The 27,628-nt window shown below is 42.5% G+C and overlaps 1 protein-coding gene across 2 annotated transcripts; it reads left to right on the forward strand.

The window, feature by feature from the left end:
* Positions 1-1,558: 1,558 nt before the first annotated feature.
* Positions 1,559-22,043, forward strand: IDH1 (isocitrate dehydrogenase (NADP(+)) 1). Of its 2 annotated transcripts, none has more exons than XM_043910225.1 (10): positions 1,559-1,727; positions 2,702-2,758; positions 5,368-5,507; positions 9,745-10,036; positions 12,668-12,773; positions 14,013-14,190; positions 15,495-15,646; positions 18,413-18,553; positions 19,514-19,676; positions 21,105-22,043. In XM_043910225.1, exons 3-10 carry the CDS (start codon positions 5,386-5,388, stop codon positions 21,193-21,195), a joined length of 1,245 nt encoding a protein of 414 aa, XP_043766160.1. In that variant the 5' UTR covers positions 1,559-1,727; positions 2,702-2,758; positions 5,368-5,385; the 3' UTR covers positions 21,196-22,043. The 2 variants fall into 2 exon arrangements, with proteins under 2 accessions (XP_043766160.1, XP_043766162.1); XM_043910227.1 differs by lacking the exon at positions 1,559-1,727 and adding an exon at positions 2,358-2,501.
* The last annotated feature ends 5,585 nt before the right edge of the window (positions 22,044-27,628 follow it).

The following is a 27,628-nucleotide window of genomic DNA, read 5'->3' on the forward strand; positions in this document are numbered from 1 at the left end:
TACAGATATCTCAGGAGGCAGGTCAGGTGGTCTGGTATTCCCATCTCTTGAAGAATTTTCCAGCTGGTTGTGATCCACATATTCAAAGGCTTTAGCATAGTCAATAAGGCAGATGTTTGTTTTTTTTTTAATTTTCTTGCTTTTTCTATGACCCAAGGGATGTTGGCAATTTGATCTCTGGTTCCTCTGCCTTTTCTGAATCCAGTCTGCACATCTTAAAGTTCTCAATTCCTGTGTTGTTGAAACTTAGCTTGAAGGACTTTGAGCATTACTTTGCTAGTGTGTGAGATAAGTGCAATTGTGCAGTAGTTTGAACACTCTTTGGCATTGTCTTTCTTTGGGATTGTAATGAAAACTGACCTTTTTCAGTTCTGTGGCCACTTCTGAGTTTTCCAAATTTGCTGGTATACTGAGTGCAGCACTCTAACAGCATCATTTTTAAGTATTTACAACAGCTCAGCTGGAATTCCATCACCTCCACTAGCTTTGTTCTTAATGATGCTTCCTAAGGCCCACTTGACTTCTCATTCCAGGATGTCCGTATTTCAACAAAACTTTTAAAAAAGAAAAAATAAATAAATATGGGGGCACTGAATCCTGGGCTAAGCATGGGCTTATCCTACAAATCATAATCTAAAATACTTCTCCCCCGCCCTCCATGTTTTCAAAAGTAAGGACTACACTAAAAATAATTTCCTGCAGAGGACATAATTTATTTTAATCCACTGTTTTCTAAGGCCTCCTTAGATCTTTATTTGAATGTCACTGGAACTCCGATGATTTCATTAACCTTATTGTCTAACGCAAATAACTACTGCATTTATTTATAGTTCTCCTTGTTTAGACGCCAAGTTGCCACCGAGTCTTGCGACCTCATGGACTCTAGCCGGTCAGGCTTCGCTCTCTGTGGGGTTTTCCAGGCAAGAATACTAGAGTGTGCTGCCATTTCCTTCTCCATTATTTATAGCACGCAATAGAAATTGAAATTATAGATAGATACATTAGCTCTGAAGACCTAGTCATCGGCGGTGGGTGCCTGCTTGTGCAACTGTTCGATCCTTTGCATTCCAGCTGCGCGAAGAAGCCCCCAAAGTGACTTCACGCTTGCCCAGAACACTCTTCTTTCTGCCCAAGCGCATTCCAGTCTATGGCACACCCGGAGCGCGCAAGGAACAGGATAGGTCCGAGCCGCGCCGTCTCGGGTTTGTCTGTATTGGAGTCCTAGAAACTCACTCCGCCTGACCCTAGGTTGTTACAAAGCCCGGGGCGCCCCTTCGTGGCGAAGGATTCAGAATATCAGCGCCGGCGCGCCCAACACCCCAGCCTGCAGGTGGCAGGCTCGTACTTCAGCAGAAGACCGGCGGCGGCGGAATCCAGCACTGCAGCTGCCCACGCCTTTCCCCACCCGAGCGCAAGGAAGGCGGGGCCGCGGATTCGCCCGGAATAGAAGGACCCGCCTCTGACCCATGGCCCCGCCCATCTCGGGTGGTCGCCCACGGCGATTGGCGGGGGCTCGGGGGCGGAGCTCCGGGAGGTGGGCTGAGGGGGCCGGGCTCAGGTCTGGACAAAAGCCGGGAAGAGGAAAAGCCCTGCCTGGCAGGCCAGATTCTGGGTTTCTGCCGAGGCCCCCTGAGAAGCCGGAACAGTTGGGCTCCAGCCGGGATTGCCAAAGTGGACACTGAGTGACTGTGTGCTCCCGGGTCATCGCCAACGTACCTTCCCCGCAGGTAGCCGCAGGCTTCGAGGGGCGGACCGGGTCTCTGGCTCCTGCGAGAAGGCTCTGTTAGTGGCTAGTGTGGGAAAAAGGACGCTCAGATCCTGAGTATGCTAGGGGAAGTTTAGCGGCGCGTCCTGGTCGCAAGGCAGCGGGAAAAAAAAAAATCCAGGTAGTGGGCGTGGGAGAAGGAAATGGGAGGAAGACGGTGCTAAATGCCTGGTTGTGTAGGCGGCCAGCTCTTAGGCATTGGAGGGTGAAATTGGGCAGGGGGAGGTTGCAGGCGGTGGATGGATGCCGGGTCTGCAGCAGAAGAAAAAATCGGGCTGTAGGAGGATGCAAGGACTCGTGGAAAACGAAGTCTTGGGTTTAGGGCGAAGAAGACGTGCGGCCTCGGCTGTAGGAGGACTTGGGCGTGTGCATGGAACTGGGGCCGCCGGGACTGGTGGTGCGGCGGGCTGGAGGCGTCCTCCTGGGGAGCTTGGAGGGGGCGGCGAGGGCCGGTCGCTAGGCCACCTGGTGGCTGTCAGGGGTGGAGGAAATGTCGCCGTCGGCATCTCGAGTTAAGGTGGAGAGGGGTTAAAGGTCCCGGCGCTCGGGAGGGAAGGGTCGGGCGTGGAAGGAGGAACCCAGCTGGCTTCGACTGCACAAGGGCCCAAAGACGCATGGAGGCCAAGAACCGGCTGGTCCCAGCGTCCCCGAAGGGCGTGCAAACCTCAGGACTAGCTAACGGACGACGAACCCGGGCCGCGCCCACGGACGCGCCCTCCTCGGAGTGCAAGCAGGGGTATTTATTATACTTTATTTGGAAGGTGCATGCGGACCTAAAACTGCCCTTTGCCCCTTAGCTTGCACTCAGCACTGTACTTTAAAACAGATAAACCGGGCTGCCTGGCTTAAAAAAAAAAAGCAGCTAAATTCTCCGGAGAACACTGCCGGAGTGCCTTGTACCTTATTTTTGTCTTCTGTTTTTTTGTTTTGTTTTAGGAGATAAGCGGAGTCTGCAAGATTGAGAGGAGTTGGGGGTGATTAGAAATTGTTAAGGTGAGAATTAGTAATTCCTCCCCTTCTTTCATGCGGCATTACTGCGTTTAACTGCTCGTGGAGGTCTTGGAGGTGGTCGGAGGCCCTGTAAGAGAATGACTCAGGAATTTTTCCACCAATAAATTGCAACTGTTTGCTTGTTTCTTTCAGTCTAGAGTCTTCTCTGCAAGACACTTTTTTTTTTTTTTGCACAGAAATTAGTGTAGTTCATGAACTCAGCACCCTCCTCCACCCCCACCCCCACCCCCGGAAGCAGCTCTTCTTAAACGACTTTGTGTTCCTTCAGGTTTATTTTCTATCATTGCACATGTGTGTCAGGAGGTTGGAATTCAGCTGCTAGATAAATGAACTGGCTTGTTGGAAAAGGCCTTCCTTCTGAAATCAGGGTTTGGGTGGAGACAAAAAATCTGAGGGACTAGAGTCAAAAGTGAATTCAGTGGTGTCTGAAGCCCATCCTCATAGGATTCAAATCTAGAAGAAATAAAATAGTGTCCTACAGTGTAGCCTACTACCAGGGTCTACAATAAAGCTTCACTTTTTAAATTAAAAGATGGTAAAAATGTATTGGATAAGTATCATGAAGAAAACCTTTGTTATACGTTATGAAATGTAGAAAGATTAATCAGAAAGTGTTTGCTTAACCAAAAAATATTATCACTTATTACTGAAATTTCAAGTTTGCTGTATGACTTTTTATTAACTGTATTTGCCGTTAAAGAAAAATAGCCAAGTCATAACTCTTGCATAATACTTCGTAGGAATATGGCCTTGGATTGTATCAAAACTGAGATAAGTTTGCTGCCTCTTTTTGTTTTGTTTTAAATACAAAGACAGATGTGACTGTGGGATCAGTATGATTAAATCGTATACTTTAAGCTGTACTTTAAATTATACTTGAAATTACAAATGGGAAGTAGCTGACTCGTTCACACCAGTGTGTTCACTTTTTCATTCTAGTTGAGTTTCAGATGGTCCCCCAGTAATGGTCTAGAGAACCTCCTAAATACTAATATAATAAACAAAATCCCAGAATTGCAAATTGGGAAGTGAAAATGGGCCTAGAGGTTAGGAATATATCTTGGCTCATCATGAGGAACCGAAGCTCACAGTCTACTAATCATTACATTTAAAAATATAAAGGCCAGACAACTTTAACTCAACTTTTTGAGATAATGTTTATAGACCTCTTCCGTAATAATTTTTTAAAGTCAATTCTCCTGACTTTCAGTCCTCAACTGTAAATTAATAGAATAAAAGCAATCTGTTGTTATGTTCTAGGGGGAAAAATAGTTCCCATTAAAGCACCGTGAAAGGGAACAGATACCTTTAGCAGGCTCGGTGCCTCCTCTTACTCTCAGGAAACATGCCTTTCTTTAAGCCTAAGCCCTATGGTAACCCACTTCAGAATTCTTGCCTAGAGAATTTGGTGGACAAAGGAGCCTGGCGGACTATAGTCCATGCGTTCGCCAAGCATCAGACATGACTGAGTAACTAACACTTTCACTTTTCACAAAGGGCTTCCCAGGTGCCAATACGGGAGACCTAAGAAACATGGGTACAATCCCTGGGTCAGGAAGATCCCCTGGAGGAGGCCATGACTCCCCACTCCAGTATTCTTGCCTGGAGAATCCCATGGACAGAGCAGCCCAGGGGACTACAGTCCAAAGGGTTGCAAAGAGTGGGAGGTGACTGAGTGCGTCCATAGGGTGTAGCCCTGCTGTCTCTGGGAACCAGATTGATTAGTATCTGCTACCCCCACATCCCAGGAAGACACCTCTTCCTGGAACAACTCCAGTCCCCTCTCCCACCCACTGGCAGTTTGCCTTTGCCCACTAATGGCTGGAAGAATAGTCCAGGAGCTGGGATACCAAGGACAGGCCAGGGACATGTTCTGAGCAGTAGTTTTTCTCTATACATACAGGTGTCTCTAATTGAGAAATCACTTTGTATTCAGTGAATCATCACCACTATCCTTTACTGTGTCTAGGAAAATAGAGTTCCACCAGGAATTCTTCATCTTTCACTTATAAAAAGACTTAATTAAATTTTCTCTAAAATGGGTCACTAGAACTTGTTGAATCTTGTTAAGAATAGTTGTTTTAACCAAAAGAGCCTCTTAAAAGAGGGGAAATAGTAGTGCCCATCATTCTGTGCATCTTGAAGGCCTAGCACAATGAGGCATTGGATAGAAGTGTTCAAATAAACATGATATTGTGGAAATAATCCCATTTGATAAGACAAACCAACAGTCAAGAATAAAGAATAGTGATTTACATTATTAAGGGCATGTGACAGGCTCAGGCTCCCCCACGTTCTAGCCGGATGGCCTTGGAAAGCTTGCTTTCTTTTAGCAAAGAAGAATGGAAAAACAATTTCCATCTTACAGGGTTGTTGTGAGTGTTGACTCAGAAATCACACAAGAGGCATGTAACACAATGCCTTTATACAGAGAATGTATTCAATTCTAATGGTTAATGTAATTGTTATTAGCTTTCTGTGCAATCATGCTATTATGAATTGTTCTTTTTAGTTATCACCAAATTGTATTTTGCTTTTACACAGTAATGAAACAAATGATGAGATATGTGTCTTATCTTTTTTCCTCTTAGAGGTTTATTGAAGTCAAAATGTCTCAAAAAATCCAAGGCGGGTCTGTGGTAGAGATGCAAGGAGATGAAATGACACGAATCATTTGGGAGTTGATTAAAGAGAAACTCATTTTTCCCTACGTGGAACTGGACCTGCACAGGTAAATGAATCACTCTGCCAAGCAGCCAACTCAGAAAGCATAATCCACGTGATTTCAGGGTATAGGTCACTTTTTTGCCTAGATACCACTATATCTTGTGAATAAAGCTTTGGGCAAGCTTATATGCAAACAAAATGTATAACTGGTGTGCCCCTGTGCAAAGAGCAACTCTAACACTAGTTGTTTGCAGCAAAGTAAGGGTTTATTTTCAGGGCACCAAGAAGGGAGTGGAGACAAGTCTCAGAGCCACTCCAGCTGGATCTTTGAGTTGTTGTTTTTTTTTTTTGGAGGGGGGGGTGGTACGCTGGGCCTTTGTTGTAGCGCACTGGCTTTCTCTAGTCGTGGCGAGCAGGGGCCACTCTCTAGTTAGGGTGAACCAGCTTCTCATTGCAGTGCCTCCTCTTGTTGCAGAGCACAGGGTGAGGCACAGGGGCTCAGTAGTTGGGGCACATGGGCTTAGTTGCCCCGCTGCACATAGAATCTTCTGGACCAGGGATCAAATCTGTGTTCCCTGCATTGGCAGGGGGGTTCCTAACTACTGGACCACCAGGGAAGGCCTGCTGCTGCTGCTAAGTCGCTTCAGTAGTGTCCGACTCTATGCAACCCCATAGACAGCAGTCCACCAGGCTCCCCCATCCCTGGGATTCTCCAGGCAAGAACCCAGGAGTGGGTTGCCATTTCCTTCTCCAGGAAGGCCTGAGGGTATTTTAAAATCGTGAAATTTCTGTGACTTTTCTTAAATGTTAGTTTCAGGGAAGTCAGGTTGCATCCAGTTTACATTCTTATGGCTCAGGGGCTGATAGCTCGTCTTTTCCCTGGAGAAACAACCTGATTCTGTTGTTACTGATGATATCTAAACCACAATTATAGTCATTCAGAGTGTTATGTACAATAGCAATTTTAGTCATCTGAGTCTGGTTGACTAGTGTTAAATTAATACAGAATGGAGGTCAGAGGGGACCAGAGGAAATAGTTTTAGATAGAGAGATTAATTATAAACTCTGAAGGGAACTCAATTTTAGGGGGACTGGGTTTCAAATATATATGAAATGAATCTTTAATTTTAACATAATACTAGAAATACTGAACTTGTCATTGTTCAGAAGAGAAGAATTATGATGGCAGCAAAGTGATTTCTCAGGTCTTTCCAAGCCTCTATTTCCTGTGAGGGTTTTGTTTGTAATAAATTAGTGGCCAAGAGTAACACTAGGTACTATTTGCAGAGGGGAAAAGAATAGAGCTGCGTGCCAAGTTGCTCAGTCGTGTCTGACTCTTTGCAACCTTATGAACTATAGCCTACCAGGCTCCTTTGTCCATGGGATTCTCCAGGCATAATACTGGAGTGGGTTCCCGTGCCCTCCTCTAGAGGATCTTCCTGACCCAGGGATTGAAATCTTTTAAATCTCCTTCATTGGCAGGTGGGATTTTTACCACTAGCGCCGCCTGGGAATTCTCTAATAAATCGATAAAGAATGTAGTTAACACAGTTTTGTCCTTTCGAAAGGATAAAGTGTTTTCTGTCACTCTGCTTAACTAGTCAGTGGGCCTTTTTACCTGTTCATTCCTTGTCTTTTCTCCGTTTTATACAATTATAATTGTATAATTATACAGAATTACACAGAATTCTCAAAGTTATCTAATACAATCCCCACCTTTCAGGAGAAGTTCCCTAAACCATTTGTGTCCAAGACCCTGATGCTGGGAAAGATTGAGGACAAGAGAAGAAGGGGACAACAGAGGATGAGATAGTTGGATGGCATCATTGACTCAATGGACACGAGTTTGAGCAAGCTTCAGGAGATAGTGAAGGCCAGGGAAACCTTCTGGTGGCTAAGCTGTTGAATAAGGGCTTCCTTGGTGACCTAGATGGTAAAGAATCTGCCTGCAATGCGGGAGACCTGGGTTGGATTCCTGGGTTGGGAAGATCCCCTGGAGGAGGGCATGATAAACCACTCCGGTATTCTTGCCTGGAGAATCCAATGGACAGAGGAGCCTGGCAGACTAGAGTCCATAGGGTCACAAAGAGCTGGACACGACTGAGCGACTTTCACTCACAAGCTGTTGATAGTGTCTATATTGCAGCCTTGAGAAGGAGCAAATACCTGCAGAGGTCCACAAACATATAGGAAATGAAGCTTTTAAAACATTATCCAAATGATTAAAGAAACATTTTACAGACACCTAACATGGCAATAGGGCTCCCCTGATAGCTCAGTTGGTAAAGAATCTGCCTGCAATGCAGGAGACCCCGGTTCGATTCCTGGGTCGGGAAGATCCACTGGAGAAGGGATACACTACCCACTCCAGTATTCTTGGGCTTCCCTTGTGGCTCAGATAGTAAAGAATCCGCCCGTAATGTGGGAGATCTGGGTTCGATCCCTGGGTTGGGAAGATCCCCGGAGAAGGGAAAGGCTATCCACTCCAATATCCTGGCCTGGAGAATTCCATGGACTGTATAGTTGGACGCAAGGAGTTGGACACAACTGAGTGACTTTCATTTCATGTACATGGCAATAGGTGAGTTTGCAGAGCAATTGCCTTGATAATAGCTACAAAGATTCTCTTTAGCTTTAAAGGACAGTCATTATAACTTTAAGGCAGAGTCACTGGCTAAAAACTAAAAAATTTTTGGAGACTTAAACGTTTAAGTGTAAGTAGTTCCAAGATTGCTATTATTATTACATGATTGGTTCTTTCTGAGGCGAGTGGAATGATTCATTTTTTTAATTTTCTGTTGTCTAGACAGTGATTGGGACCATTTACTCATTCTTTTTGCTTAGAAGCAAAAAAATCCACTAATTTTCTGTAAGCTTCTTCTGATGAAAAATGATTCCTGTGAACGTGAATATTGCTGACTATACTGCTGTTTAAGTTAGGAGTGGACTTTTTATAGATACTCAGCACTTCCTAAGTCAGAAGATAAGAGTGTCTTTGTTAGTGCCGATGAAAAAAAAAAAATTAATAATCTAAGAAAGAAATGGAGAATTGTATTCATGTCAGTTTGAGTAGTATAGCCCAAGAGACAGTCATTCAGAAAGCTCTGAGGGCCATTCTGCCCACTTGGGGGTCAAAGAGCAGTTATATAAGTTTTTGAAACAAAGGGTTATAGGTCATGTTGGAAAATTTACACACAGTCCACGGCTGTGTGTACAAAGTGACCCCTTACAAGATTAAGAAGGAAGGATATCCTGAGGAGGTCTGGAAGTTGACAATTAATGCAGATTGACAATACACACCCTCAAGGAGAGGGAGGAGGTGCGAACGGTCAAAGCAGTTTGGAATTATTTTTATTTGGAAATATATCACCAGATTGGATGCCCTTTTTCATTTCCATCACAAGGAGTGGGATATCTAAAAGAAGGGAAATACCAGAACTGAAACGAGAGATTGAGGGGCTTGATGGTTCAGCAAGTTTTGAAAGCTGCAAAAACTGGAAAACTTTTTAAGCCTTGGAGAACAAATTAAACTGTTACATTACTGTTTTGTTTTTCCTGCTTTCGGTAAACTATTACCTACTTTAAAGTTTTACGGTCTTCTCTGCTCTGGATAACCAGCTTTCTTTCACACTGTGAATACCATGCATTCTGGGTATTGGTATATTTCAAGCTATAAATCAGTGGGCTATATAAAGTCATTCCTGGATTCCATTATTTATTCTATAAACTTCAGGCTTGTGTCCAGGAGAAAGACTTGCCTGAGATTTAGGGAAAGGTTCAACGTACAGCTAATTGGCCTTAATAGTTAGCATTTTTTTGGCACTGACTGTCTCAGCCGTAACTCCCACCACTTCAGTGCCAAACTGCAAGAAATCCTTGAAGTCCTCAGCCCTTTTATTTTTAGAGCATAGTATTTTCTAAAGGGAAAATAATACTTAGGTTTGCATTTTTATGCTAATCAGATGAAGAAAGTCTGCAGAAAGTGGTGGTAAAGAGTAGGCCGAGGGGAAAGAGTACAGTGGTTTTTATTTCATTTCCTTCTCAACAGCTTCCTACAATGCAGCATGGCCCAGCGGTCTAGCCCTTCTTAGAGGTTTTTTAGTTGGCAGCCATCTTTGTGTCACGGGTGCACTAATGCTAAAACTCAGCAGATTTAGGTATGTGTGGAGCCTTCACTTACTGCGGGGCAGGCCCTGTGTACCATCGGCATGCAGAGTGGTGCATGGGGAGAGAAGGGGAGTATCTTCAGTCACCTGAGGGTGTGTCTGGAAAAGTTTACGCTTTCAACCTTTTGCTCCCAGCTACGATTTAGGCATAGAGAACCGCGATGCCACCAATGACCAGGTCACCAAGGACGCTGCGGAAGCTATAAAGAAGTACAACGTTGGTGTCAAGTGTGCTACCATCACCCCCGATGAGAAGAGAGTGGAGGAGTTCAAGTTGAAACAAATGTGGAAATCTCCAAATGGCACCATCCGAAATATCCTGGGTGGCACTGTCTTCAGGGAAGCTATCATCTGCAAAAATATACCCCGGCTTGTGAGTGGATGGGTAAAACCCATCATCATAGGTCGTCATGCTTATGGGGATCAAGTAAGTCGTGTTGGCATGACTTGACTTTCCATGTTCTTTTCTCATGACCTTTGATTGCCCAGCAGTTCGGATCTATATGTGCTTTATTCTCTTTTGGTGTCTACTTCCATTAAATGAGGTATGTGCTCAGTCACTTCAGTCACGTCCGACTCTTTGTGACCCCATGGACTATAGCCCTCCAGGCTCCTCTGTCCATGGAATTCTCCAGGCCAGAATACTGGAGTGGGTAGCCTTTGCCTTCTTTCGTGGATCTTCCCGACCCAGGGATCAAACCCGTGTTTCTTGCACTGCAGGCAGAATCTTTACCACTGAGTGACCAGGGAAGCCCACAAGTGAGGTATAGAATTGAGAAATGAATATATATGTGTATATATACAAACACACATAGACATTTAGATAAAAGCAAATTCAGATAAACTTACAGTCTCAGATAAACGTACCTGTCTCACTATAAATGACTTTTTTATAGGCTTTTTTTTCCCTTTTATCTTTTTATTAGGTTAAACCATATGATACAGACATTTTCGTATAATTTCTTGTGGTTTAACTAAATCAGTGGTTCAGCCAAACCTGGGCTGTACAATAGGATCTTTTCACAGGATTTTTGGGGTTTGTTTTGTTTTGCATTGCCATTTAAAAAAACTTTTTTTGTTGTTTTAATTCCAATGCCTGTGTCCCACCCTACACTAGCTAAATCTCAATTCCATGGTGTTTTAAAGCTCTCCAGGTGATTCTAATGTGCAGACAGAATTGAGAACTACCAAGATTATTATATTAAACATGATCATTTCATGCATAAAAGGACAAACTAACTTAGTAGTTGAAAGCAGTCTCTTCAGAACATTCCTTGGGGGAAGAAAAAAAGTCTAGTTTCTATACTTCTGTACAAGTAGGTTTGTTGCCAAATTAAACAGAAACATTACCAACTAAACAAAATAAAAATTCTGTGTTGAAACTGACGTTTTAGACTTTAACAGAAAGCAGCTCTTGTCTTACAAGAGCCTTAAAAACAAGAGTCTTTGTCCCTGACACCCAGAGGCTTTGATGTTGCCATCGTTAAAAATAGTATGGGCAGAGCAGACCACTCTGTTCCTGGGGGCTGGGTTACCAGGTCAGTCCTTGAGCGGCAGTTCACTTTGCGTTTCAGGCTATATCTTCCTCCTGGCAATTCCCTTCACAGATAATTCTCAGAGGCTCAGAAGGTGGAATGTAGATGAGATTGCTACAAACTCACTAGTCCTGGGAACATGGCTCTTAAGTTGTATCCTTTTTTTCCCTTTCCCTTTTTTAAAATTATTGTGGCATCAATCACTGGAAGAATGGTCATTTTGTTTATTAAAGTCTACTAGATTGAAAATTCCAAGCATCTAGAGAGCATTTATGATAGTGCTTTGACACCTTTTGAGAAATGAGAATCAATTACTACCCATAAATATCCAAAATGTTCTGCATAGAATAGATATTAATCTGTCGTTATCTGACAGCTCTTCTTTCAGCTGTCTTTAGTATTACTGTAAACAAAGATAAATAAGTTTGACTGGCATCTGCTGGTACCTGGCTCTGAAAGTATTCTAATCTAGCCATTAAAGAAGGTACAAGGCAGCAAAGATTAACATGTGCCTAGTGTGGGCTGGGCATATTTTTCCTTACCTGTGACAGAGGTAGCTGCCCTTAGAAGGCCCTTTCTTAAGGGTCATCAGCCTACTGCAGCTGCTTCCAGAATGATTGCTTTCTATGGGCAGGTCCTGGGCTGGGCCTTAGTAGAACGATGTCCATGAAGAGAACAAGCCCTGAAGGCCCAAGGACCAGACCCTAAATGGGTCATTTGCACTACGTCATAGTTCCTCCCTTGTAAGATTGATGGAAGAATCAAATGAGGTAATGTGGGATACAGGTTAATCACTTAAAATATGTCTCATAGTGAGCACCAGGCATTAGCACTCTCAACATCATCTTCAGTGCCATGCTGCATTTAATCACGTCCGACTCTTTGTGACCCCATGGACTGTAGGCCACCAGGCTCCTCTGTCCATGGGAATTCTCCAGGCAGGAATACTGGAGTGGGTTGCCATGCCCTCCTCTAGGGGATCTTCCCAACCCAGGGATCAAACCCAGGTGTCCCACATTGCTGGCAGATTCTTTATCGTCTGAGCCGCCAGGGAAGCCCATCTTCAGTGCTACAGTTAGTATATTGTCATCCCCCAGGAGAAGACTTCCTTGACCTTCACGTTATGGTCATTTCTCTTCCTCCGTCTTCCAGTAGCATTTTTATCTATGCCCGCTGTTGACACTTGAAAGCTCTTAATGTTGCTTCACTTTTGTATGACTTTGTTAGGTCATAGGCTTTGTAAGAGGGAATACTCTGTTACTCTCTTTCATACTCATATCTGTAGTTAGGAAACTGCCCCTTACATTGTAGGCACCTGATAAATACTGATTTCTAATGTGTACTACTAACTAGCTTTGGGAATTCTCTGGACCTCTTTATCTCTACCCCTCAATTAGAAAGTTGGACTACACTGTACTATTGTCTAGGTGTCTTCCAGCTCTGTATTATGGGCTTTTTTTCCTCTTTATGTAACTCTTGTTAGGACAGTTTTGTGATTTCTTTTCTTTTTTCCCCCTATACAGTATAGAGCAACCGATTTTGTTGTGCCGGGGCCCGGAAAAGTAGAGATATCCTACACACCAAGCGATGGATCCCCCAAGACGGTATACCTAGTACATAACTTCACAGGTATGTTTGTATTTTCCATTTTTTTTTTAACAGGCCATTTAGACAACATTATCACCAGTTTCTTAAAGTTAGTTGTGTGGCTGCCTAAAAATGCAACCTGAATCTATAGTATTTCCACAGGACTCAAAACCGAACAAAAAAGTCATTGGCTTCCTGTGACATAAGAGGAATTAGCCACTTAATTCACTTAATTGGAAATACAAGTAGATAATTATGCATCTCAAAACCGGGAGGGGAGATTGACAGGAATCTGTTACGCTCAAATTACATAAATTAAACGTTAATAGCCCCAAATTGCCTGTTATATAATCCTACGCTTTGGCTCTGGTAGGGTTTGTATTTGAAAACGGCTCTTTTATTTCTTTGCTGAAGTTTTTTTCTGGTTCTGAGTGTTTATTTTGTGAAAGTAGACTGTTTGGGTTTTGTTTGGGGTTTTGTTTTTTTTTTTGCTTCTCTTCCCTCGATTTTGCTGTTTCTAAGGTTCAGTATGGCAAATCCCACCCAAAAGTTGTTGAAAGAACAGAGGACTTTCCCCATTGTTAAGCTTGTTAAAAGAACTCACACAAACAGAATCTTAAAATCTACCTAGCTGTTGTTCTCCTTGCCTCCTCTAAGTCATATCATTTTAAAGGAATCTAGTTTTGCCAGTTTCCGCACCTCTCTCATCCTTAGCCCCAAGCTGGCCCTAGGCAGTAGCATGGATTCAAGTTCTAGCTTTCAGTAATAACAGAGTTCAAACAGTAAGAATTGTGAAACACCAGTGATTATATGGAGCATGATTATTTCTGCCAAAGCAGAACCAACTTTCATTATCTTCCAGGAAATTATAAGAATTCTCATTTCATGTTTGATATGTATTAGTGGCTGAAGGTTGAGTGCACACTTAAAGCTTAAAAGACATGCTTGAAATTTTTTAAACTGTGAAAAGAGTTTAAAAATTATTTACCCCTTCTTCATTGTGTTTCTGGTTCATATCAGTTCTTGGTATTTCAGGATCCAAAAGACCATGTTTTCCTCATGGGTATTGGCCTTTCAAAACAACTTAGAATGTACTTACCTAGAATTGACTTTGCTCCAATTATGTGTCTCAGAAACTCATGGGATAATGAAATTGGAAGCCTGAACTCAGATATGAGAGCTGGAAGTGGGCTGTTTTGGTGGTGGGGGGTGGATTTAGACTTGCAACAGCCGTACCCTATTTACCTTTCTTTTTTTTTTTTTCTCGTTTCCCCCTCACAGAGAGCGGTGGTGTTGCCATGGGGATGTATAATCAAGATAAATCAATCGAAGATTTTGCACACAGTTCTTTCCAGATGGCTTTGTCTAAGAATTGGCCTTTGTACCTGAGCACCAAAAACACTATTCTGAAGAAATACGATGGACGTTTTAAAGACATCTTTCAGGAGATATATGACAAGTAACTACAGTTCTTTTTTTCCTTTATTTATTTATTTTTTGGGGGGGTCACAAATGGTGGCATTTATAGTATAGAATTTGTATGCTTATCCATTTGATTCTGGGACAAATTGAGTGAAAACCAGCACTATCTCATTAAGATAAGGACAGAACTGAGATTTAACAAGGGTTGAAATAAAGCTCGTGAGTTGCTTTTAGAAGGGAAATATGTTCTCAGATAAAGGTCCCACATTTTTTTCAGAGCCAGGATTATTTAATGTGTGAGTAAATGTACCCTGTTAGTGATAGAAAATTCCGATTTTTCACATGTGTAAGTTTCTGAATTGGGCCTGTTCCATTTTCTTTCTTTGTAATATTTATTTATTCACCAGGTCTTAGTTGCTCATGCAGGATCTTTAGTTGCAGCATGTGGGATCTAATTCCCCGACCAAGGATCAAACCTGGGCCCCTGCACTGGGAGCTTGAAGTCTTAGCCACTGCACCACCAGGGAAGACCCCATTTCCATTCCTTCTGAAGCTCACTCTTATGATTTAAAACTCTCCTTTTGGGAATTCCCTGGCAGTCCAGTGGTTAGGACTCCACACTTTCACTGCCAAAGGGGTGGGTTCAATCCCTGGTCAGGAAACTAAGATCTTGCAAGCTGTGGGGCACAGCCAATAATTTAAATATAAATAAAGAAAATAAATAAAGCTTTGCTTTAATGGAGTCGTTTGAACTTAAGTCTACATTTATAATCATTTTAGGTTCAACAGTCCTTGAGTACTTGTTAACTTTTAAGATGACATTCCTCCCTTTAGATACAAGCGTTCAGACCAGGGCTGGGATTTTAGGTATCCTTCCCAAGGCATTTTAATACCTCCTTCCATTCCCTATCTATGTCAAACCTGGAAGCTGTCCTAGTTTCCTGAATGATACTGGGCCATAAAATAGTCTTTCTCTACCCCCGTATATTCTTTTTTTAAAATACATATCCTTAAGGCAAGCTGAATCCCAAGAAACTGGTGAGTGGTATATTGAAAACTGTAAAAGTAGTATTAATACTTGGAATACTGTTGTCTTGCTTAATTCTCACATCTCTGCCAAGTGGATGAAATCGCCCTTACAGATGGGAAAATAGTAGTTTCATAGCTAGAAAATGAGTGGGCAGGGATTTCAGCCCATGTCTGTCAGATTCCCAGATTTGTGTTACTTCTACTAAAACATGCTGCTTCCAGCCCCACCTCCAGCCTTTCAGAGAGGCAGATGGTATCCCAATAAAACCAGTTTTCTTTGTCTATTGTTCTCTTCTCTTTCTTGTTTCTCAGGCAGTACAGATCTCAGTTTGAAGCTCAGAATATCTGGTATGAGCACAGGCTCATTGATGACATGGTGGCCCAAGCTATGAAATCGGAGGGGGGCTTCATTTGGGCCTGTAAGAACTATGATGGGGACGTGCAGTCAGACTCCGTGGCCCAAGGTAAGGAGCTGGAGGACAAGTGGAGGTGGGGCTTGGCCTGCCGCCAGCAGATGGTGCCCCAGTGTGGGAAGAGGGATTCTGTAGCCCTTGGTGAAGCTCATGAAATGGTTGCACTGTGGGACATCAGGTCCGTCTTCTCAGCTGACTGATGAGGAAGGGAAGCTCAGACTGGGGGGGCGACTTCTCTCAGAGGTGCCCAGGAGGTAACTCAGTGGGGTTGAATCTCCAGCCTTAGATGTTAACACAGTTTATGTCTCAACCCTTTTCCCTCCTTAAGTTTCACTGCCTCCAATGGGCAGCCCAGTCACCTAATCTGAAAATCACTCTTTTCCCCTGCCTTCCAATAAGAATGTAAAAAACTATGGGACTCGGGAGAGAAGGGGCCAGGGTTATCTTATAACCAAGGGGCCTCCCTCCCAAGAGCACATTCATCCCGTGACTGGTACAAATCACGCCCCTTTTGCCAGCCTTGACAGCTGTTCCGTGCCACATAAAACACATGTGTTTACTGCTTAGCTCTAAATTGAGCAAAGAAGCAGAAATTCCAGAAACCAGGAGCTGCATGCCAGAGATAAGGACCAGAGGAGCAAAAGCTCTCCCTTCCCTGCCTTCCTCAGTGCTAAGCTGTCTTTCAATTTCAGTTACTTGTGAAGCAGTGTGCACTGAGTTCCCCTGCTGAATGTTTGTGTTCATTTCAGTTACGTTTGCTTTTCCCCACGAAGTACTACTTTTTCTTTCTCTTGTGAAAAGTTAATCATTGCTATCAGTTTGAAAATCAGTAGATCTGCCTGGTTAAAGATAACTTTGATGTCAGATAAATGAGTTACCCAGGTCTTTCTTTTCCCTCCTCCTGTTTCTCTTGAGTGCTGTGTGCTATGGTTTCAGTTATATCGGACTCTGAGACCCTATGGACCATAACCTGCCAAGCTTCTCTGTCCATAGGATTCTCCAGGCGAGAATCCTGGAGTGGGTTGCCATGCCCTCCTCCAGGGGATCGTCCTGACCCAGGGATCCAACCATCTCGTATGTCTCCTGCGTTGGCAGGCGCGTTCTTTATCACTGGTGCCACCTGGGAAGTCCTCATAGTCCTTTGAATGCTGCAGAGGAAGGAGTGTTGCTTTGTGATAATTCCATCACAAAGCAAGGAGAGCAGCATTCTTAGAATGGGCCCAGATCATCTCATGGTTTCTAAATGTCCTCATGGCAATAAGAGGGTATCCGGAGGGATATCGCAAATGTTATTGTCAAGCTGTGGAGGTTCAAAGGACTTCAGAGCAAGAATGCTGCAGTGCAGTGTCCAGCCGTGCACTGATAAGATATCTGCAACCAAGACTCTGTGTCTGGGCAGTGCCTGCAGATAAAGGTGACCTCAGCATAGCAGATTAAAAGGCAGCAGAGCTGTCCTCACATTCATTCTTTTCTAGAGGCATGAACTACTTTGAACTCACACCAAACGTTTTACTTCTGACCTCAGTTTTGACAGTGGTACCAGCTAGTGTCTCATGGATAAATAGATAGACTATCACCATGGATATGGCCCTAAACATCTCCAGTCAGTGAATATTTGAGCCTCTACTGAGGCCTCATACCGGCACAGTGATAGGAAAGGAGCTGCTAATTTGGTACAGAAATTGCTAATTGTACTCAAACAGTTTATAAAGTTTTTTTCCTTACTTTCAAACCAAAAAAAAAAAGGTAGCAGCCTATTATAAATTTGCATTGTTAACTCCACAGGTACTATTGGGAGGTAGCAAAAATGGCGAAAAGTGTTCTTTGAATTCGAGTGTTTAAAAAAATGAATAAAAGAAGGAAAGTCAATCACATGGACTTAAAAGTGGTAATTTGGTTCTCTGACTAGGGAACCACAGATCAGAATCGTTCTGGTGAGGCTGTAAAAGAGAGGAGGGGCGAAGGGGAGGTGCTCGGATCCATCCCATTCTGTTTTTAACCAGCTTTCTCTTCCCAGTTCCGCGTGAGCCTGTGAGCAGCTTGGTGGCTGGAGACAACTCCTGAATCTTTATTTTCCCAGAATAGCAGAGCATCTGCACATAAGCATAACAATAATATACTGCACTCTTATTCTCTGGAGGGTAGTATTCTAGGGAATAGGAATGTGTTTTCTTTTCATATATAGTCATGAATATATGCATATACGTCTAATTCTCACAGTAGCCCTATGAAGTAGGTGTTTTTACTATTCTCCTCCCCCCTTCTTTTTTAAAGATTTATTGATTGATTTTTATTTTTGGCCACTCTGGGTCTTCATTGCTGCACGCAGGCTTTCTCTAGTTGTGGAGAGTGGAGGCTTACCATTGTGGCGGCTTCCGTGGTTGCAGAGCACAGGCCCTGGGGTGTGCGGGCTTCAGTAGTTGTTGCACTTGGACTTGGTTACCCCTCAGCACATGGGATCTTCCCGGGCCAGGGATTGAACCTGCTTCTCCTACACTGGCAGGTGGATTCTTATCCACCGTACCACCAGGGAAGCCCTACTGTACCCATTTTACAGGTAAGGAAACTGAGCCACAGTACCTAGGAAGTCATGGAACTAGGGTGGAATACAGGCAGTCAGACCATGAGCAGGTGCCTCTGAAGTAAATAAGTGAGGGAAAACATAGCCTTTTCTGAAAGGCGGAAGAATTACTGCATGCACTCATGTTTATTTTGCTCACTGAGTCCTGTCAAGAGGGAGTCATTTTCCTTCCTCTCTGGGAGACCCAGTGCTCTTCCTACACTTGAATCCCATCCTTCGTGTTCTGCCGCTCACAGGTTACGGCTCTCTCGGCATGATGACCAGTGTGCTGGTTTGTCCAGATGGCAAGACAGTAGAAGCAGAGGCTGCCCACGGGACCGTAACCCGTCACTACCGAATGTACCAGAAAGGACAGGAGACATCCACCAATCCCATTGGTAAGATGCTGCTACATTGATTTCCAACCAGAATAGAAATCTTCCAAGGGACCCTAACATGTGTGCCTTTGGCTGCCCAATGCCTTGTGTATAAAATAATCACCTAACAGCTGATTTGTCCTACCAATACGAACTGTTTTAATATGTTTCTTAAAATATACACAGTATATGCTTTTCCATTCTGTGGGAGAATATATATTCCAGAGAAGAATGTTATCAACAAGCATTTTCCTTTTCCTGCAGTGAAACGTCACATGTGGCTGAGAACCTAAGGCCACATTGACAGACCCTTTTAACTAAGTTTCAAGGACAACACTTTTTTTTTAATTAATTTTTTTTTTTTTGGCTGTGCTGGGTCTTCGTTGCTGTGCACAGCCTTTAGTGGCAGAGGGTGGGGGCTACTCTCTAGTTGCAGTGTGTGGGCTTCTGTTTGTCACGGCTCCTCTTGTTTCAGAGCGCAAGCTCTGGAGCGTGGGCTCAGTAGTTGTGGCTCACAGGCTTAGGTGTCCATGTCATGTGAAATTCTCCCAGACCAGGGATTGAACCCACATCCCCTGCATTGGCAGGTGGATTCTTAACCACTGGGCCACCAGGCAAGTCCTCAAGGACAGTACTTTAAAAACAGATTACAGCCTGGAAAGAAAAGAGAGCAGTCCAAACAAGATAAAAGAGGTTGCGACCTTTTCCAAATTAATAAGTTTCCTACCATGACTATATGCTTTCTTAAAGCTCTAACAAAATCCAAAACATTTCCTCTACAAAAATGCAGGTTTTGTGTTTTTTTTTAAAGTTTCTATTTGATAAAATATTTCCTGAAACTTACAGCTCATGTGGATAGCAACCAATGAAGTCAGTCACCTAAACAAAAGAAATATTCTATTTTGTCAAACAAAGACTTGGGAATATTCCTAATCAGCATGATTGAATTGTGCTTTTTTTTTATTCCCCCTGTCTTTTCAGCTTCCATTTTTGCCTGGACCAGAGGCTTAGCCCACAGAGCTAAGCTTGATAACAATAAAGAGCTCGGCTTTTTTGCAAAGGCTTTGGAAGAAGTCTGTATTGAGACCATTGAGGCTGGCTTCATGACCAAGGACTTAGCTGCATGTATTAAAGGTTTACCCAAGTAAGTATAAGATACTGTAAGCTCTGTGGTCAAATTACCATTTATCCTCACTGGGCTCAAAACATCAACTGCTTTCTGGAGTTACATGAAATATTATTTGTCATCTGGTTCAAGAGTCAGGAGACATTATCTGTGAACTGTCAGATAATAAACATTTCAGGCTTTACAGAACATGTGGCAAGTATTGAACTTTGCCTCCACGGTGGGAAAGCAGTCAGTGGTGATACAAGAGCTGATGGGAATGGCAGTGTTCCAGTCAAACCCTGGGTACAGAACCAGGCTGCAGCCTCAACCGAGTTCATGAGCCAAGCTGTAGTGTGCTCACCCCTGATCTAGTTGGCAGTCAACTGGGTGGCAAGGTTCTGCTTAATATAACAAAATTACAGACATTTTGAAACAAAGGGACCTCCAAGGCTATTTTATTCCACCTCTTTATCTTCAATTTAGTAAGAAAAGTAAGCAGCACGGGTACAAGGTGTCCAATTGCTTATAGTCCCTTCCTTAAGTATCTGTATCCAGCAGCCAGATAATCGTTTTGCCCAGGACTTTTTTGAGAACATGGAAGCCCGTATCCCAGCTGAATTAGCTGCTGATCAGGGATTTCCTCCCTCAATCAAAGCTGGCTACTATGGCTCATGTCAAGAAACAATACTAAAAAACAACAAAATTCTGTAAAGCAATTGTCCTTCAAGTAAAAAATTAATTAATTTTTTAAAAAAAGAAATGATACTAAAATCTAGCACCAATCCCATGTCTCATTCGTGGGTCCTCAGAGATCTCTGTTAGGGTCAGTATACCTCAGTCATGGGGGTATACTCCATTACTACATCTTTCTTATTTTAAATTTTCAGCAAGAATACAGTGTTTAAAATGTTCCTATCAGTGTATTACTTTTAAGCCTACTTGGATAGGCACCTGTCATCAGGTTTATGAGAGCCAGTCCATTGTCTTTTGTTTTTTAAGAAAGACAAAGGTAGATATAAGAGCATCAGAGTGTTTTTTTGTTTGTTTGTTTGAGGACATGTGACAATTTGTAGGGATATAATTAAAAAGATGACTGTACCTGGATATGTTCTGTTATTTTAATGAAGAATGAGAAATAAGAAGTAGGATGATTTCAGTCTCCCAGGCATTAGTCTGAATGAAGCTCTGGGGCAGTTTTACTCTTGAAGCTACAAGACCAGGAACCCCTGTGTGTGTGTGTGTGTGTGTGTGGCCTGGCTCCACTCAGACTGCCTGTAGCCTGGGTCAGCCCCTTGGACCGTAAGTGCAGTCATCAGCCATCAACTTGTAGCTTGTTAACATTAATCACTTTTCTTCTAGGAATAAATAGAGTGCTACTTTACGTAGCATGTCTCAGACTTTTCCTCTACTTGCTACCAGATCAGAGACAAACTAAATTTCCTTCTTTTTTCTTTCCTCTATTAGCGTGCAACGTTCTGACTACTTGAATACATTTGAGTTCATGGATAAACTTGGAGAGAACCTGAAGTTAAAACTAGCCCAGGCCAAACTTTAAGGTCATTTCTTGTCTTTGGAGGATTTTTTTTTTTCTGGTGACTAGGGTCTACTGGTTTACATTTTTCTCTATAACACTCAAGGGTAAAGGCAAAATCAATTTTGTAATTTGTTTAGAAGCCAGAGTTTATCTTTTCTATAAGTTTACAGCCTTTTTCTTATCCATACAGTTATGCCACCTTTGTGAACGTGGCCGGGGACTTTTTTTTAAATTTTATTTTCTACTAATAGCCTAGGAATTATTTTTAATGTCCACTTGTACTCACTGTCACTTTTTCTCATGTGCTGAGATCAATGACCAAAATGAACAGTGCTCAAAAGGATAAACTATAGCCATGGTATTATTCCCTGAAATTGTATAAAGTAGAGATTCATTTCCTTTCTCACTTTCCATGGCCTGGGGCCCTGGGTCATTCTAATGTAACAGATATCTCATTATTTGCAGTAGAAGTTGTATGTTAGACTTGCACATGATTTGAAATGAAGAGCATGGCCATAACTAAAACATGTTGAAGACTCATCTTTGTAAAGAGCTCTAGTTAAATCTTTTAAAAATACTAAATATTTTTGAGCTCCCTGGAGAATCCAGAAGAAATACTACCTGGGGGGGGTTTGTCCTCGGTGTTTGTCTCCTCCTCCTGGCCTTGTGTGGCCTAAGTATTATGTGACCTTGAACAGCATGTTTCATCCAAGTGCAATAATACAAGCTGCACCTTTTTTTGGGGACCTCTGCTGGCCTCTTTTATTTCCTTATGTAAATGTGATTTTTCAGAAGTTGATTGTAAACACTATTCTAGTCCTGTTCTTCATCTAAACTATCGATTTTAATTAAAATTTAGTGTTAATGAACTAGTCTCCTGAGTTTTTATTTATCGACTGTGTTGCAGGTGCCAGGCACCCTGCTAGATCCTAGCCATAGGAATTTGGTTTTAAAAAAAGTCTCTGCCCTCAAGTTTACTGTGGGGAAATATGGTTAGGTAAACAGAGAGTAAGATGTGGATTCTACAGAGAAAGGGAAAGAACACCAAAGATCGAACAAAAAGGGAACAAAAGGGAATATTAGGGAATTGAGTCTGTGTATGCTGAGGAGTTTAGTATTATTAGCACATAAGTTAATAGGGAGCCAGTGAAAACTTAAGGGAGGGACATGATCATATTTTCATTTTAAAAAATAACACTTTGGGCACTTCTTGTGAAGAATGCATAGTAGTGGAATGAGGCAGGGTGTAGTGAGCACAATTGAGGAAAGAAGACCAGTTATAAGGTGAACAGAAGAAGATCTCAACTGGGATAATGAGACTGAAAGCAGAGAGAGTGGGGTGGATCCTGAGAAAAGAAAGCAGAATGGGAGGGGACTGGGGGCTCCCAAGAGATGTGGGGTTGGGGGAAAGAGACAAGTCAAAGACATTTCCCAAGCTTTCAGCTCTACAGACATGGACAAAGCCTGCTCCACATCCCATCATTATCTGTATTTTGGAGAAGGAAGTTGAGGGGAGTTTTGATCAAGCTGACACAGTATGTCAGCAGCCATTTTGACCTGGAATCAAGGAATCCTTATAGCTGAGCTGGGGCTCTCTCCTGTCCCAGCACATGTTCAGGTTTGGATGCGAAGAGAAAGCATTCCATGAAACAAAAGGGTGGCATTGGATTGGTTCATCATAAGTAGTCCCTCCAGCACTCTCACATCCTGGGAGCCAATCACATGAGTGTTGGTGGTACCAAACCCCATTCTGAACAACAATGTCAGGGTCAGCACTGGGCCAAGAACCAGTTAGCGTTGTTCTAAAATCAACAAATGATCAGATGCTGACCAATACATCCAAAGGCTAATGGTTTATTTTGTAATTTAGAGGATTAGAATTGGCCCGGAAAATAACTGGTGCTTAGTGTAACAACAGCAAGATCCATGAGAGAGGTGAAAGTTCGAAATTCTCTGTATCGCAAATACTGTTTCTTATGATTTTTACCTGAAAATATTTAAGATCTAAGTTAGAATCAGCTCCCAGGGACTTCCCTGGTTGTCCAGTGGTTAAGACTTCACCTTCCAATGCCCAGGGGTGGAGGGGTCAATCCCTGGTCAGGGAGCTAAGATCCTACACACCACTGGCTAAAAATCCAAAACATGAAAAAAACAGAAAGAATATTGTAGCAAATTCAATAAAAGACAAAAAAAAAAGTCACAGCTCCCTGTACTCTTGTCTGATACAGTCTTTCTAAGACACTTCTGACAAGTGATTTCCCACCTCCATTGAATATACAATAAAAATGTCCCCCAAATAGGGGTCTTATCTCTCAACCTGTGAGGAGACAAGATTAGAAACTAGTATAAAAAGTATTAAGGGAGGCTTTGAATATATAAACACTGATAAAAGTATACTTTTATCACTTTTATACTTTGGTTTCATAGTCCCTGTTTTTAATACTAGGGAGAATATAAAATTCAAATTGCCAATTCCTCTGAAACTATATATCTGAACAGCTCTGAATTTGGATGGTTTCTTAAGTTCTGAAAAAATCAAATTTTGCAGACTTTGTCGCATAATTTATAACTTAATTTGATACTGCAAATATGCAGAAAAATTTTAAGACTGGTATGAAGAAATTCCATAATCCTTTACCAAATTCTTATTTTTGTACTATTTTTTATTTCATTCTTTCTCCATACACAACACACACACCTCTTTCTGAACCATTTCAATGTAATATGAAGATTTGTGCCCCTCTATCCTTCATGGCATCACCGACTCGATGGACATGAGTTTGAGTGGACTCCGGGAGTTGGTGATGGACAGGGAGGCCTGGCATGCTGCGATTCATGGGGTCGCAAAGAGTCGGACGTGACTGAGTGACTGAACTAAACTGAACTGATCCTTAAGTATCTTTCCTTTTCTCCTTTGCTTTTCGCTTCTCTCTTTCTCCCTACTTTCTTCAGTTTAAGTCTGAATTTGGCAATAAGGAGTTCATGATCTGAGCCACCGTCAGCTCCTGGTCTTGTTTTTGCTGACTGTATACAGCTTCTCCATCTTGGGCTGCAAAGAATATAATCAATCTGATTTCAGTGTTGACCATCTGGTGATGTCCATGTGTAGAGTCTTCTCTTGTGTTGTTGGAAGAGGGTATTTGCTATGACCAGTACGTTCTCTTGGCAAAACTCTATTAGCTCTACTAGCCCTGCTTCATTCTGTACTCCAAAGCCAAACTTGCCTGTTACTCCAGGTGTTTCTTGACTTCTACTTTTGCATTCCAGTCCCCTATAATGAAAAAGACATCTTTTTTGGGTGTTAGTTCTAAAAGGTCTTGTAGGTCTTCATAGAACTGTTCAACTTCAGCTTCTTCAGCGTTACTGGTTGGGGCATAGGCTTGGATTACTGTGATATTGAATGGTTTGCCTTGGAAATGAATAGAGATCATTCTGTCATTTTTGAGATTGCATCCAAGTACTGCATTTCGGACCCTTTTGTTGACCATGATAGCTACTCCATTTCTTCTAAGGGATTCCTGCCCACAGTAGTAGATATAATGGTCATCTGAGCTAAATTCACTCATTCCAGTCCATTTTAGTTCGCTGATAACTAGAATGTCGACATTCACTCTTGCCATCTCCTGTTTGACCACTTCCAATGTGCCTTGATTCATGGACCTAACATTCCAGATTCCTATGCAATATTGCTCTTTACAGCATCGGACCTTGCTTCTATCACCAGTCACATCCACAACTGGGTATTGTTTTTGCTTTGGCTCCACCCCTTCATTCTTTCTGGAGTTATTTCTCCACTGATCTCCAGTAGCATATTGGGCACCTACCAACCTGGGGAGTTCATCTTTCAGTATCCTATCACTTTGCCTTTTATACTGTTCAAGGGTTCTCAAGGCAAGAAGAGTGAAGTGATTTGTCATTCCCTTCTCCAGTGGATCACATTCTGTCAGCAGTCTGAAGCAAAAAGCAAAGGAGAAAAGGAAAGATATTCCCATTTGAATGCAGAGTTCCAAAGAATAGCAAGGAGAGATAAGAAAGCCTTCCTCAGCAATCAATGCAAAGAAATAGAGGAAAACAACAGGATGGGAAAGACTAGAGATCTCCTCAAGAAAATTAGAGGTACCAAGGGAACATTTCATGCAAAGATGGGTTCCATAAAGGACAGAAATGGTATGGACCTAACAGAAGAAGAAGATATTAAGAAGAGGTGGCAAGAATACACAGAAGAACTGTACAAAAAAGATCTTCACAACCCAGATAATCACAATGATGTGATCACTCACCTAGAGCCAGACATCCTGCAATGTGAAGTCAAGTGGGCCTTAGGAAGCATCACTACTAACAAAGCTAGTGGAGGTGATGGAATTCCAGTTGAACTATTTCAAATCCTAAAAGATGATGCTGTGAAAGTACTGCACTCAATATGCCAGCAAATTTGGAAAACTCAGCAGTGGCTACAGGACTGGAAAAGGTCAGTTTTCATTCCAATCCCAAAGAAAGACAATCCCAAAGAATGCTCAAACTACCACACAATTGCACTCATCTCACATGCTAGTAAAGTAATGCTCAAAATTCTCCAAGCCAGGTTTCAGCAATATGTGAACCATGAACTTCCAGATGTTCAAGCTCATTTTAGAAAAGGCAGAGGAACCAGAGATCAAATTGCCAACATCTGCTGGATCATCGAAAAAGCAAGAGAGTGCCAGAAAAGCATCTATTTCTGCTTTATTGACTATGCCAAAGCCTTTGACTGTGTGGATCACAATAAACTGTGGAAAATTCTTCAAGAGATGGGAATACCGGACCACCTGACCTGCCTCTTGAGAAATCTGTATGCAGGTCAGGAAGCAACAGTTAGAACTGGACATGGAACAACAGACTGGTTCCAAGTAGGAAAAGGAGTACGTCAAAGCTGTATATTGTCACCCTGCTTGTTTAACTTATATGCAGAGTACATCATGAGAAATTCTGGGCTGGAAGAAGCACAGGCTGGAATCAAGATTCCTGGAAGAAATATCAATAACCTCCGATATGCAGATGACACCACCCTTATGGCAGAAAATGAAGAGGAACTAAAGGGCCTCTTGATGAAAGTGAAAGAGGAGAGTGAAAAAGTTGGCTTAAAGCTCAACATTCAGAAAATTAAGATCAAGGCATCTGGTCCCATCACTTCATGGGAAATAGATGGGGAAACAGTGGAAACAGTGGCTGACTTTATTTTGGGGTGCTCCAAAATCACTGCAGATGGTGATTGCAGCCATGAAATTAAAAGACACTTACTCCTTGGAAGGAAAATTATGACCAACCTAGATAGCATATTAAAAAGCAGAGACATTACTTCGCCAACAAAGGTCCGTCTAGTCAAAGCTATGGTTTTTCCAGTGGTCATGTATGGATGTGAGAGTTGGATTGGGAAGAAAGCTGAGTGCCGAAAAATTGATGCTTTTGAACTGTGGTATTGGAGAAGACTCTTGAGAGTCGCTTAGACTGCAAGGAGATCCAACCAGTCCATCCTAAAGGAGATCAGTCCTGAATATTCATTGGAAGGACTGATGCTGGAGCTGAAACTCCAGTACTTTGGCCACCTCATGTGAAGAGTTGACTCATTGGAAAAGACCCTGATGCTTGGAGGGATTTGGGGGCAGGAGGAGAAGGGGACGACAGAGGATAAGATGGTGCGATGGCATCACCGACTCGATGGACATGAGTTTGAGTCAACTCCGAGAGTTGGTGATGGACAGGGAGGCCTGGCGTGCTGTGATTCATGGGGTTGCAAAGAGTCGGACACAACTGAGTGACTGAACTGACTGAACTGAACTGATCCTTAAGTAACCCAGTGTGTATTTCCTAAGAAAAAGGAGGACATTCACTTACATAATTACAATGTGATGATCAAAATCAGGAAATTTAGTATTAATACAGCATAGTCCTTATTTAAATTTCAACAACTGCTCCAGATGTCTTTACAGTTTTTCCTCCAGGATTCAATCCAGGATCATACCTTGTAATTTGCTGTCTCATCTCTTAAGTCTCCTTTTGTCTGAAACAGTTCCTAAACCTTTCTTGTTTTTCCTATAACTTGGCAGTTTTTTAAGAGTATTGTATTTTGTAGATAGTCCCTACATTTGAGTTTGTCTAATATTTCCTTGGGCTTCCCAGGTTTTTCAGTGGTAAAGAACCCACCTGCCAATGAAGGAAATCTAAGAAATACAGGTTTGATACTTGGGTCGGAAAGATCACCTGGAGAAGAAAACGGCAACCCACTCTAGTGTTCTTGCCTGGGAAATCCCATAGACACAGGCACCTGGGGGCCTACAGTCCGTGGGGTCACAGAAGAGTCAGACAGGACTTAGCGACTAAACAGCAACAATGATGTCTCCTTGCAATTAGATTCAAGTTTTGCATTTTAGGCAGAAATACCATTGAAGGGATACAGTTTCCTCAGGGTATAGTAATG

Source organism: Cervus elaphus, chromosome 8 (assembly GCF_910594005.1).
Source record: "Cervus elaphus chromosome 8, mCerEla1.1, whole genome shotgun sequence".
Taxonomy (NCBI): Eukaryota; Metazoa; Chordata; class Mammalia; order Artiodactyla; family Cervidae; genus Cervus; species Cervus elaphus.

Excerpts from the sequence above, each read along its gene's own strand:
- IDH1 (XM_043910225.1), top strand. The coding sequence starts at position 5,386 with ATGTCTCAAAAAATCCAAGGCGGGTCTGTGGTAGAGATGCAAGGAGAT. Across the intron at positions 14,191-15,494 it reads TTTCAGGAGATATATGACAA|GCAGTACAGATCTCAGTTTG; the intron begins GTAACTACAGTT and ends CTTGTTTCTCAG. Across the intron at positions 15,647-18,412 it reads GTCAGACTCCGTGGCCCAAG|GTTACGGCTCTCTCGGCATG; the intron begins GTAAGGAGCTGG and ends TGCCGCTCACAG.